Raw genomic sequence first — 15,000 nt, forward strand, 5'->3', positions numbered from 1 at the left:
GGTTTTCCGTGCATAACGTTAGTCATCTGTCAGTTGCGTCTGTCTTCTCCGTGATCACAAGTTCGAGTCCTTTCAAAAGCCTTCTCTACAGACTCACTCACTCACTCACTCATAAAGACAGTCTTTGCCGCCATCTATTGGCGAAATAATATATGTAACTTCTGTTGCTGTTCACGTTCCGGGACTATTTTTTCCAGCGGAAGGCAGGCTTTTAGTGATTTTACTTCATGAAAGTTGCATAGATACATATTTTTCGGCTTTAATATTTTTATTGTGTGGCAACCGTTTTATAAAAGCAATAAGGTACTCGAGGCAAGTGCTGTATCGTGAATAAGTAACGGCTGAAGGGGTTGCAGGCACTCCGCTTCGCGTCGTGCCTAACAACGCCCTCCAGCCGTTACTTATTCACGATACAGCACAGCCTCTCGTACCTTATTGCTTACATATACAAGTATATATTGGCGCTGTTGGGCAGAAACCTTACCTGGGCAGTACCTCCATATTAATTTTTATTTGTGGTCATAAATCAATGCTATCGGTCACATAAGCCGTCGTGTGGTGGCGTTCTGGTGCACTATGGCTGCTGTCGCATCATCTGGGTGGATGCTGCACATTGGTGGTGGGGAGATCCCCCTACAGGTGCACTACACTACAGTTCAATTTCAGTGTTATCGGTTATATGTGTGTTATGCGTGACAAAGTGGCCAACAAATTTCAAGTGTTACAGTAAATGTGTTGATCTAAACAACTGTGACAATGGTTATTTTAACAAAAAATTTTATTTATTCTTTTGTTTTATCACGCTTGCATAGATGGGTCATTTTAGACCCATGTGTGTAAACTTGATGTATTTACACAAAACCTAGGAAATATTCAAATATGAATTTGAGATAATTGAAAACAGGATATTTTGAATATTCATAAATCATGAAATTTATAGATCATGAAATATAAAATGCTCAAATAAAGTGATTTCAAAAGGTGAAACAAAAAAAATGCAGAGCCATGCATGAATAACATAGGAAATGAATACGGGTCTTTTTAGACCCATGTTGTGCATTAGAGGGGGTATCCATAGCTTGCGCATCAAAGGGTTAAAATCCTGGTTCTTCGAAGACAAAACGACAAAATTCAGGCCGTTGAGGGGGAGAAAATATCTTAATATAAAATAAAACATATATTAATCGCATCCATGATAAACGTTTGTTTACATAATATATGTGTGTGTGCTGTGTATAATTATTTTGTGTATATAAATACACACACATGCATGTATATATTTCAGAATTTTTATTTATTTACTGTATAAAATATTTATAAATAATATAAATTCTATATTCATGCATATGTGTGTATTTATATATACAAAATAATTATACACAGCACACACACATATATTATGCAAACACAAACTTTAATTGTGGATGCGATTATTCGTTTCACAGCCATAAAATATATATAAAATAAAAATATTTTAATAAAAAATCAAAACAAATATTTAAATAAATTCTTTTTTATATATATATATTTTTATATTTTTATACATAAAAAAATATTTCCAGCTGTTTTAGCTTATTTTAATGCTTGTTTTGTCTCATTTTAAATGGTTTAAGCCCCTTGATCTAGAGTCTCGTGGTGTTTTATCTACTCGAGTCTCTTGTGGAGCTGTGTGAGATCCAGCGCTGTCTAAAACTCGACACCCTCGCCTCATTTAGTATGCGTGGTTCTATGAATATGCAGATGAGCCCCGCCTCCACTCACTCCCTCAGCTCAGAGATCCACTGGTTGAGGATCACACGTTGATCTGATTGGTTACAAGGTCGTTTGTGACGTCAGAAACACCAGCGATTTCAAACCGTGTGTTTGAGACTGTCTTTGGTTCACTGCAGTTTTAAGGAGGAGATACTCAGCAATGCTGTCGACTTATGAACTTACACATGCATATTAAAAATGTTCCACTGCCGCGCAGAGCTGGCGTGATCGTCCACGCCTCCTTTGCGTGTAAACCAGCGGCTGATTTCATGAAGGTCACGTTAGGCTAAACTAATCGAGCTCAGATCAATGCGGCTCGCGGATGTAAATGCCAGCGTTTGATTTCCTCCTCAAGCCGTGTATTCACTGCCGTCACCTCCGGCATAATTAAATAACCACAAACGGCCCGAACAATCTCCAGCTAATGAGTTTACCGCGCTGCGCGTGTGTGTGGGGAGGCGGCGCGTGGCCGATGTGTGTGGCGTGGCCGGTGTGTGTCGCGTGAGCACTACTGTACCTGGATCCTCAATGCTCAGGTTCTTCTGCATCCACTGGACGATCTCAGAGCCTGGAACACAGAATGAGGATCTGAGTGCATGAAACACACATCATGCGTCTCGGGACGACCCTGTGCATGCATTCATTCCTCCTCCTGCTGTTTAAATGACTAGATTTGTTCAATAAATAGTCATTTAAGCACATTCTTTCAACTTAAATTCAAAATAACTCACAATTTCATGCATAAACCTTTTAATTCAGCTCTAAATATCTTACATTGGGTGTCTTTGCAGACCTCTTGTGGGAAAATAATAATATATTTCATAACTCTAGATGTCCTTATAGCTCTACAGGTGAAACTAATATATTATATAGACTCATTACATGCAAAGTGAGATATTTCAAGCCTTTATTTGTTATAAATGTGATGATTATGTAAACCTGTTTACAATATTCTAATTTTGAATTTGGGGTTTTCATAAGCTGTAAGCCATAATCATCACAATTATAACAAATAAAGGCTTGAAATATCTCACTTTGCATGTAATTAGTCTATATAATATATTAGTTTCACCTTTTAAGTTGAATTACTGAAATAAATAAACTTTTGCACCATATTCTAATTTTTCGAGTTTCACCTGTAAATGGAGCATGAGCTGTTCCGCTGGGTCCTAAAGCCAGTTCTCTATGCATTCAGATACACATATAGACGTTATAAAATACTTTTTTGTTCAAGGTTTAGCATTTTTTGTTTGAATTTTGAGCATTTTTAGGTTTTTCTATGTGAACTGAAGCATTCCTGCATTCCAGTCATTCCTAATGGGCTCAAATTGACCCGTGAGGGAACACATTATTACTTTTTTAAACTTCAACCACAAAACTGTATTCGTGCTTCAAGTGCGACAAAAGTCCCCAGATGAACACATTTTTTTTTTTTTTTACACAGGAGCCGGACACAGAACGAGGCTCTTGAGTGCATGAAACAGACATCATGTGTGCGTCTCCGGATGACCCTGTGCATTCCTTCTCTTCAGAAGCAGCTCTTGACCTGTGTGCTGCAGGTCTCAGATCAGTCAGGTGATCAGGTGATCAGTCAGGTGATCAGTCAGGTGACGAGGGCTCATTAGCGCAGGCGAACGAGACGCAGGGAAAGTAGGTTTCGGGGGCAGCCGGTGCGAGAGACTGAGAGTCTGAGAGCGTCTTCAGGGACCGGAGAAATAAGAGCATCCTGGCTTATATTACACAGATTCTGGACCGAGAACATGTTCTGATGGCGATCGCACAGCAGACCCAGATCACACAGAGAAAGTAGAACACATCCACTCCTGCTCCTGATCTCAGTGTGAACGCGTGCTCGTTTGGGCCGCCGAGGAAACGGCACAAAAGGTTATTGGGAATATTGATGTCACAATGATTCGCGCAACTGCAAGTTTATTCTGAGAATTCTGAGAGGAAAAAGTCAGAAGTGAAGGAAGTAAACATGCAAGACTTTTTCATCTACAGAAGAACATTTCCAACACATGAGGACAAAATCATGCTTTCATAAATCATAATTATGACATAAAAAGTCAAAATTATCAAAAGTCATAACAGTTATGACACAAGTCAAAATTATTACATCATAAATAATTTTGACTTATCTCATAGTTAAAACTTTTTAAGTCATAATTTCAACTAATTATGTCAATTTCAACTTTTCATGTTATAATTTTGACTTATCTCATTATAATTATGACTTAAGTGAGTTTCGACTTGGTATGTCAGAATTTTGTCTTTTTATGTCAGAATTATGATTTTTTAAGACATGATTTTAACTAATTTTATAATTTTTACTTTTTATTCTCAATTTTTACTCATAATTAAAGCTGCAGTCCGGCATTTTTCCTCTTTGTCGCCATCTCTGTTTGAAATCTGTAATTGCAGTTATTCGCGGAATTATTAACTTTGCGTGAGTTGCACATCGGCATGAAACAACATCAGCATTGTGACTACATTTAATGTGTATTATGATTACCCTGTAGTTCAGTTTCTATTTCTGTGCAGTCTAATTTCTAAATGTCATACCAATAAATTAATGTTTCTTTACTGGTTTTCTTTTTCAGAAAAAAGAAAAGAAAAAAAAAACACGTATCTGTAATCCGATGCATATTTAAAACTATATATAATTTCGGAGGAGGCCGGTTTGGTTTGCTTGGAGTAGAGGTGAATTGCTCCCTCTCATAGCTAGCACAAAATATTTACCATAATAGCTAAACGAATAAAGACAGGAAACTCCGTAACTGTGTGAATTAAGCGAACAAGTGTGCTACTGTTACACGATTGAACTATTGAAATGTCTTACCTGTCCTAAAAGAAAAAAAGCCGTCTCTGCGTCCGTTTTGAACCGATGTTTATCCTTGTTTTCGCGTGGGCCAGTTGCAGTCTCTTTTTTCTCTAACGTTACCCACTCCGAAGTCCGAATTATTTGGGGTTTTACAAGTGGTGAATGTCCAGTTGTCACTGGTGATTGTCGTTTGAACCTTTCTGGATCCGCCATAAGTTTAATTATTTAATGCTGTGAGAAAAGGCTAAAAATGTCCACCTCCAACATCCTCACGCAATATAGCCGACCGGGACGCCTTCTTTATGTGTACAGATTAGGGGTGGAACGGTACACAGAAGTCACGGTTCGGTTCATACCTCGGTTCAGACATCACGGTTCGGTACGATTTCGGTACAATGGAGGGAAAAGCAAAACAAAAATGCAGAAGGCATTCTATTTTTTAAATAAGTTTTATTAATAAAGGCATAGAACCAGTTTATTTGTAGTGCACTGACAATAGTTTTATATAATTAGTTTATAAATTAAATTAATAAAAAGACAAAAAGACCTTGCGATGTTTGGTAATTGTACCTGAATTAATTTAAAATTAATTTGCTATATTTCAGATCAATATATTTGTTTTCCTTAATTTTAATTAACATTATTAATTAACAATGTAACATTATTCTCATCTGAATTATAAATAATTGATTTCTGTATAAAATAATACTACCATTAAAAACGCATTCGATTTTCTTTTTTAATCAATGTAGAATGTGTAAGATTAGCGCCCCGAGGACGAGAAATGAAAACCAATGCGATGAATGTCCAAAAGATGGGACCCACAGACTGTTTTGAAATGGAGTTGGATAAATATGTTTTGCTTTTAAAACAGTGTGTGTGTGTGTGTGTGAGAGAGAGAGAGAGAGAGAGAGAGAGAGAGAGAGAGAGAGATTTTGGTTTGGTGACAGTTGTAGGTTACAGTTTGACAAGAGTTTACAGTGTGACAAAAGCACAATGTTGTGTTTTATTGCGAGTGTACACAAATTTAAGTAAACACTTTGCAGGTTTAATGATCTGTATGAACAAAATGACGGAGTAGCTATGTTTTTTATGTTTCCACTGTTCGATCGCAGCCGCGCCTCTCTCTCACACACACACACACACACACACACAAACACACACACTCCAGCATTGCAATCTTGACATCGCAGCCTGTTCATTATGCGGTCACACCAAACGCGAATAGAGCGTTAAATTCGCGTCTATCGCGTCTAGTTCGACGCTAGTCCAAAGCGAATAGGACGCGCGTATAAAGCCAACGTTTGAAGTGAACGCGCGTTCAGAGCTAAGCCGATGGTACAGATTATGTGTCCCTAAAGAACCCGCGTATCTAACAGTAGTTCCGCATTACATTAATTAATTTTCACGCGAGTTTCATTTATTTTTATACCGTGTATTCTCCGTGTAAATTCGTGCACCGAACCGTGACGCCCGTACCGTTTCGGTTCGGTACGAATACATGTACCGTTCCACCCCTAGTACAGATGTGACGTAATGACGCAAAGACATGCTCGAATTTCCCGCGGAAATCCACCAGTACCACTGGAATTTAAATCATTATTACAAGCTTACCGTTTTGGATCGGGCAAAAGCAAGCAGATATTTTTGAACACTGGCTGGTTATGTTTTTTTTTATTATTATTATTTTGGATAATTTTTAACCCAAAAAAGTTACGGACAGCAGCTTTAAAAAAAACTCTCATAATTTCAGCATTTAGTAATTTTAAGTTGAACACTTCATATTTTTCTGGAAGCCGTGACACATTTTATTTTTCAGGATTCTTTGATGAAAAGAAAGTTCAAAACAACAGCATTTATTTGAAATAGAATCTTTTGTTACATTGTATCTTTTGATCAATTTAATGCATCCTTGCTGAAAAAAAATATTAATTTCTTTCAAATAAAATCGTGATTACAACATTTTTGAACACTTGTCCAACTTAACATAATTGTTTAATGAATTGTTTTAATCTCTGGACACAAACACACACAGATTCGCCACTGAAGCACTTCTTATAAGTGACACAATGTTCATAACACACACAGTGAGGGAACTGAAGCATGAGCTCTGGAGAAATGCAGGAGAGGAGAGGAGAGGAGAGGAGAGGAGAGGAGAGGAGAGGAGAGGAGAGGAGAGGAGAGGAGAGGAGGACTTTCATGTAATTAAAAATAAAAGTTTAATGTCACAGACGAGTAACGGAAACTCCATCGCAACAGGACGAAACTCTTGTGATGAATGGAGTAAATATTCTGTGACAGTGTTTGTTTCTGGTCTCTCTCCGTTCCTCACACACACACACACACACACACACACATGAGCAGCAACACCAGCTGTTCCCAGCAGCTAAATTTATCCTGTTTTAATTATCACTCTGTGGGTCTCAGATCAGCGGGTCCGTATGACTCTCACTCACTCACTCACTCGCCCTACTTCACACCTCACACACTCCGCCATCTTCGTCTCTGAGCATTATTACCTGTCTTTTTGTGGATTTGCTAAGGCTTTCGAGGGTTTGGTGTGTGTGTGTGTGTGTGTGTGTGTGTGTGTGTGTGAGAGAGAGAGTCACATACAGTATGTGTGTGTGTGTGTGTGTGTGTATGTGAGAGATAGAGTGAGTGTGTGTGTGTGAGAGAGTGTGTGTGTGTTTGTGTGTGTTTGTTGTGGTCTGTATGTTTATTTCAAAAACACGTGTGTTTACAAACAGAGCGAGCGAGAGAGTGAGTGCGTCGAGTGTTCCTCTGTTCCTCTGTGGCCCTGCTCCAGAAAACCATGAGCGTTTGAAGAGGTTTCTACGGATAGTGTGTGTGTGTGTGAGAGAGTGAGTGAGTGAGTGAGTGAGTGAGTGAGTGAGTGAGTGAGTGAGTGAGTGAGTGAGTGAGTGAGTGAGTGAGTGAGTGAGTGAGTCATATACAGTACGTGTGTGTGTGTTTGTTGTGGTCTGTATGTTTATTTCAGAAGCACGTGTGTATACAAGCAGAGTAAGCGAGTGTGTCCAGTGCATCGAGTGTTCCGTATGTGTGCGTGTGTGTGTGTGTGAGAGAGAGAGAGAGAGAGAGAGAGAGAGAGAGTGTGTGTCGAGTGTTCCTCTGTTGCTCTGCTCCAGAAACCATGAGCGTTTGAAGAGGATCTACATTTCAAAATGTCATTTATTGAAGATGCTTATATAAGACACTCGATTACATAACAGCAGAAACAGCAGAGGAGGATCTTAACTCTCCTGCGTCTCTCACACACACAACTCTCATCATCATCATCATCATCACCATCATCATCTCAGTGCGGTTCTCCCATGATGCATCAGTTCTGTGGGTCCTAAATAATGCATTCATAGAATAAAAGCCTGTGGCCTGTTTGGACTGTAATCTGATGATCTGATGATCTGATGATCTGATGAACTGATGATCTGATGAACTGATGAACTGATGAACTGATGATCTGATGAACTGATGATCTGATGAACTGATGATCTGATGATCTGATGATCTGATGAACTGATGATCTGATGATCTGATGAACTGATGATCTGATGAACTGATGATCTGATGAACTGATGATCTGATGAACTGATGATCTGATGATCTGATGAACTGATGAACTGATGATCTGATGAACTGATGATCTGATGATCTGATGATCTGATGATCTGATGAACTGATGAACTGATGATCTGATGATCTGATGAACTGATGATCTGATGATCTGATGATCTGATGAACTGATGAACTGATGATCTGATGATCTGATGATCTGATGAACTGATGAACTGATGATCTGATGAACTGATGATCTGATGATCTGATGATCTGATGATCTGATGAACTGATGAACTGATGATCTGATGAACTGATGATCTGATGAACTGATGATCTGATGATCTGATGATCTGATGAACTGATGATCTGATGATCTGATGATCTGATGAACTGATGAACTGATGATCTGATGAACTGATGATCTGATGATCTGATGATCTGATGATCTGATGAACTGATGAACTGATGATCTGATGATCTGATGAACTGATGATCTGATGAACTGATGAACTGATGATCTGATGATCTGATGATCTGATGATCTGATGAACTGATGATCTGATGAACTGATGATCTGATGATCTGATGAACTGATGAACTGGTGAACTGATGATCTGATGATCTGATGAACTGATGAACTGATGATCTGATGATCTGATGAACTGATGAACTGGTGAACTGATGATCTGATGATCTGATGATCTGATGATCTGATGAACTGATGATCTGATGAACTGATGATCTGATGATCTGATGAACTGATGATCTGATGAACTGGTGATCTGGTGAACTGTTGAACTGATGAACTGTTGAACTGATGATCTGACGATCTGATGAACTGGTGAACTGTTGAACTGATGATCTGACGATCTGATGAACGGATGAACTGATGCGCTGTTGAACTGGTGAACTGATGAACTGATGATCTGATGAACTGATGATCTGATGAACTGATGAACTGATGATCTGATGATCTGATGAACTGATGAACTGATGATCTGTGTAACTGATGATCTGATGAACTGATGATCTGATGAACTGGTGATCTGATGATCTGATGATCTGATGATCTGATGAACTGGTGAACTGGTGAACTGATGAACTGGTGAACTGATGATCTGATGATCTGATGAACTGATGATCTGATGAACTGATGAACTGATGAGCTGGTGAACTGGTGAACTGATGAACTGATGATCTGATGAACTGATGATCTGATGAACTGATGAACTGATGATCTGATGAACTGATGAACTGATGATCTGATGAACTGATGATCTGATGAACTGATGATCTGATGAACTGGTGATCTGATGATCTGATGATCTGATGATCTGATGATCTGATGAACTGGTGAACTGGTGAACTGATGATCTGATGATCTGATGAACTGATGATCTGATGATCTGATGATCTGATGAACTGATGATCTGATGAACTGGTGAACTGATGATCTGATGATCTGATGAACTGATGATCTGATGATCTGATGAACTGATGAACTGATGATCTGATGATCTGATGATCTGATGATCTGATGAACTGATGAACTGATGATCTGATGAACTGATGAACTGATGATCTGATGAACTGATGATCTGATGATCTGATGATCTGATGAACTGATGATCTGATGATCTGATGAACTGATGATCTGATGAACTGATGATCTGATGAACTGATGAACTGATGAACTGATGAACTGATGATCTGATGATCTGATGAACTGATGAGCTGGTGAACTGGTGAACTGATGAACTGATGATCTGATGATCTGATGAACTGATGAACTGATGATCTGATGATCTGATGAACTGATGAACTGATGATCTGATGAACTGATGATCTGATGAACTGATGAACTGATGAACTGATGATCTGATGATCTGATGAACTGATGAACTGATGAGCTGGTGAACTGGTGAACTGATGAACTGATGATCTGATGAACTGATGATCTGATGAACTGATGAACTGATGATCTGATGAACTGATGAACTGATGATCTGATGAACTGATGATCTGATGAACTGGTGATCTGATGATCTGATGATCTGATGATCTGATGAACTGGTGAACTGGTGAACTGATGATCTGATGATCTGATGAACTGATGATCTGATGAACTGATGATCTGATGATCTGATGAACTGATGATCTGATGATCTGATGAACTGATGATCTGATGAACTGATGAACTGATGATCTGATGATCTGATGAACTGATGATCTGATGAACTGATGAACTGATGAACTGATGATCTGATGAACTGATGATCTGATGATCTGATGATCTGATGAACTGATGATCTGATGAACTGATGATCTGATGATCTGATGAACTGATGAACTGATGATCTGATGAACTGATGATCTGATGATCTGATGATCTGATGAACTGATGAACTGATGATCTGATGAACTGATGATCTGATGAACTGATGATCTGATGATCTGATGAACTGATGATCTGATGAACTGATGAACTGATGATCTGATGATCTGATGAACTGATGATCTGATGAACTGATGAACTGATGAACTGATGATCTGATGATCTGATGAACTGATGAACTGATGATCTGATGAACTGATGAACTGATGATCTGATGAACTGATGATCTGATGAACTGATGATCTGATGATCTGATGAACTGATGATCTGATGAACTGATGATCTGATGAACTGATGATCTGATGAACTGATGAACTGATGATCTGTAAACTGATGATCTGATGAACTGATGAACTGATGATCTGTAAACTGATGATCTGATGAACTGGTGAACTGATGATCTGATGATCTGATGAACTGATGATCTGATGAACTGATGAACTGATGATCTGATGATCTGATGAACTGATGATCTGATGAACTGATGATCTGATGAACTGATGATCTGATGAACTGATGAACTGATGATCTGTAAACTGATGATTTGATGAACTGATGAACTGATGATCTGATGAACTGATGATCTGATGAACTGATGATCTGATGAACTGATCTGATGAACTGATGATCTGATGATCTGATGAACTGATGATCTGATGAACTGATGATCTGATGATCTGATGAACTGATGATCTGATGAACTGATGATCTGATGAACTGATGATCTGATGAACTGATGATCTGATGATCTGATGAACTGATGAACTGATGAACTGATGATCTGATGAACTGATGAACTGATGATCTGATGAACTGATGATCTGATGAACTGATGATCTGATGAACTGATCTGATGAACTGATGATCTGATGATCTGATGAACTGATGATCTGATGATCTGATGAACTGATGAACTGATGAACTGATGATCTGATGATCTGATGAACTGATGATCTGATGAACTGATGATCTGATGAACTGATGATCTGATGAACTGATGATCTGATGATCTGATGAACTGATGAACTGATGATCTGATGAACTGGTGATCTGATGAACTGATGAACTGATGATCTGATGAACTGATGATCTGATGAACTGATGATCTGATGAACTGATGATCTGATGAACTGATGATCTGATGATCTGATGAACTGATGAACTGATGAGCTGGTGAACTGGTGAACTGATCTGATGAACTGATGATCTGATGATCTGATGAACTGATGATCTGATGATCTGATGAACTGATGAACTGATGATCTGATGAACTGATGATCTGATGAACTGATGAACTGATGATCTGATGATCTGATGAACTGATGATCTGATGATCTGATGAACTGATGATCTGATGATCTGATGAACTGATGATCTGATGAACTGATGATCTGATGAACTGATGAACTGATGATCTGATGAACTGATGATCTGATGAACTGATGAACTGATGAACTGATGAACTGATGATCTGATGAACTGGTGATCTGATGATCTGATGAACTGATGAACTGATGAACTGGTGAACTGGTGAACTGATCTGATGAACTGATGATCTGATGAACTGATGAACTGATGATCTGATGAACTGATGATCTGATGAACTGGTGATCTGATGAACTGATGATCTGATGATCTGATGAACTGATGATCTGATGAACTGATGATCTGATGAACTGATGAACTGATGATCTGATGAACTGATGATCTGATGAACTGACGAACTGATGATCTGATGATCTGATCTGATGAACTGATCTGATGAACTGATCACGACTCTCCCGAAACAAGAACTCAGGTTCGTGATGGAGAAACGACTCGAGCACTTTTGTGTTTCAGTGTTTCAGGAGCTGGTGATGAAGAAGAGCGGCGGGCTGGTAATATCTATATATAGCTCTATATGTAGCATGAGCTGTTCCGCTGGGTCCTAAAGCCAGTTCAATTCACTATGCATTCAGACACACATGTAGACATTATAATATCATTTTTTGGTAAAGTTGTAGCATTTTTAGTTTAAATTTTGAGCATTTTCTTGCATTCTAGTCATTCCTAATGGGCTCAAATTGACCCGCGAGGGAACGCATTTATTACTTTTTTAAACTTCAACGACAAAACTCCTCGAATCCATTAAATTGTTTGTGTGTGTGTGTATTCATGGTTCAAAATGCCCAGAGGGAACGCCTCCTCTAAACATCTGTCAGGATCTCTCAGGGCTCCATGTAAATGCCAAAACATGTGCGCTCTGTAAAGCGGATCTCTTTCAAGCAGCAGCCGACAGATCCGTGTGTGTTTGCTCACGCTAACGGCGCGTCAGTGACCTCTCTTCAAAGCCGTGTGTGTGATGTGTTTGAAGTGTGTGTGTTTGATGGCTCTGCTCTGTTTGTCCTCATCTGAGCGGCTCCTCGGGATGTTCTGGGATCAGTGTTTGGATTGTGGGACGGTTTCCTCATTAGCGCTCGCGTCTCCTCGGGAATCTCTCAGCACGTCTCTGCACACAGAAGCTAACCGCGAGTCTTGAGGACTATTAAAAGCTTTCCGTCACTGTCAGGAGTCTCATTTATTCATGAGCATCAAAGATTCAGAGTTTCTCATGAGCCGCTTGCTTTATATCGCAGTAACAGTTCATATTACATCCGTTTTAAAATTATTGTTAGGAATGATTTCGTGTTCGTATAGGCTAGTAGAGGTCGAGCCGATATATATCGGTACCGATAGTTGATTGATGGAACTATCGTTATCGGTAAAAATCCACACCGATAGTTTTTTGGGGGTTGTGTCCGTTGCTGGAGCGGCTGAGAAGAGTGTGCTGGCGTTACACAGAGCGAGAGCGCCCCCTAGAGGACAGATAACACACTATCACTGGCACCGCGTGTTGTTTATTGTAACACGTGAGGCTTCGCGGAGAGCGCTGACACTTCAAATGCGCATTTAAAACACCGGTGTGAATACAGAACACTACGGTCCATATTGCCATATCATTATAAAGTCATTAATTAGCCTGCCGATGCGCCGTAACGTTTAAATGTGACGCATGTCATTTCTGCGACATTACTGCCACTAGCGGAAGTACAAAAATACGGCACGTTTTGCAAACCCCCCTTTGGCGCTTAGCTCGTAACTCAACTCGCCAGCTCTTACGGGTGCTTGTGAAGGCGTCGACTACTTTCAATAAATTGTCAAATATAGGAAACGTTTAGCTGTGTTTCCATGCGTCACGAGATTAAGCACATGAGAAGCTAACACTGTCTAGAGCCAACGCGCTTATTATAAACACATCCGACGTGCACAGGTGCAGTTTTGACATAACGCATCACCCAGCATACCCGGTTAAAAAAGTCGGCACTGATATATAGTATATGTACATATAGAGAAGAAATGCTGTTTTGTATAAATAAGATGGAGGAATGATCACCTGAAAACACACTGGGGATCTTGGACAAAAAGCTCTTGACGGTCCGGATGGGAATCCCGTTCTTTTCGTCCTGCATGCGAGCGATGACATCTTCCATCTGAGACAGAGAGAGAGAGAGAGATCAGCTTCACAGCCTGACGTCTGGAACAATCACAGTAATTACATGATTCATAATTAGCCTCCTATTCCGTGTAATTACGCTTAATTTCTGTGTGATTAAACACACTGTTGTACTCACAATTACTCTTCACTCGTGACTGCACACACTCCCTCTTAACCCGCTATAGCAGTGCAGATTAATACATCCATGAACATGCAAGATGACAATCATATGAAACCAGAGAGGGAGTTATTCTGATGTTCAGATGCTGGCTATAACATGTCCAGGAAGCAATTCACCCAAAAATCAAAAGAAAATAAGCAAATTCCATTTAATTTTAGTACGAATTTGGGATTTTTGTTTTGTTTTTGCATTGTAACTTGAATTTAATGACAATATTTAAAGTCCCCCTGTGGTGAAAATCCAGCTTTTAATGTTGTTTATATGTCAATGATGTGGTGTTTCTAATATTTTTTAAGACAAACCATGTGTAAATTCATAAGTCGACAACCGACAACCAAAGACAGTCTCAAAAACACGGTTTGAAATCGCTTGTGTTTCTGACATCACAAACGACCTTGTAACCAATCAGATCAACGTGTGATCGTCAACCAGTGGATCTCTGAGCTGAGTGAGTGAGTGGAGGCGGGGCTCATTTGCATATTCATAGACCACACATACTAAATGAGGCAAGGGTGTCGAGTTACATTCAAGATATTTTAAGGCATAAAGACATTTTTACAAGGTAAAAAGGTTTTTAGGTGTTTTGGTACAGTTTTAAGGGATACAATTATTGACTACAGGGGGACTTTAAAACAATTGTTGCACAAAAAATTCAATCTAAAAAAAAAAAATATTCTATATTATTTAAATTGTAAAGTTATTGTGCTCTCTGCTCATCAGCACCATCTTTATTCAGAAGCTTTCAATCGTAGTTTCCTAAA

General features: G+C 39.1%; 1 protein-coding gene across 1 annotated transcript in view; it reads right to left on the bottom strand.

The window, feature by feature from the left end:
• Positions 1–15,000, bottom strand: part of rgs7b (regulator of G protein signaling 7b) — a 73,882-nt gene that overhangs the window by 34,225 nt on the left and 24,657 nt on the right. Inside the window, exons 2-3 of the mRNA XM_056244726.1 lie at positions 13,957–14,053; positions 2,270–2,320 (exon numbers count right to left, since the gene is read on the bottom strand). Of these exons, the coding sequence (XP_056100701.1) occupies positions 2,270–2,320; positions 13,957–14,053 (148 nt within the window). The remainder of the gene's footprint in view (positions 1–2,269; positions 2,321–13,956; positions 14,054–15,000) is intronic.

The sequence above is a fragment of the Rhinichthys klamathensis genome, unplaced genomic scaffold (assembly GCF_029890125.1).
Source record: "Rhinichthys klamathensis goyatoka isolate OS25496 unplaced genomic scaffold, OSU_Roscu_1.1 h1tg001063l_1, whole genome shotgun sequence".
NCBI lineage: Eukaryota > Metazoa > Chordata > Actinopteri > Cypriniformes > Leuciscidae > Rhinichthys > Rhinichthys klamathensis.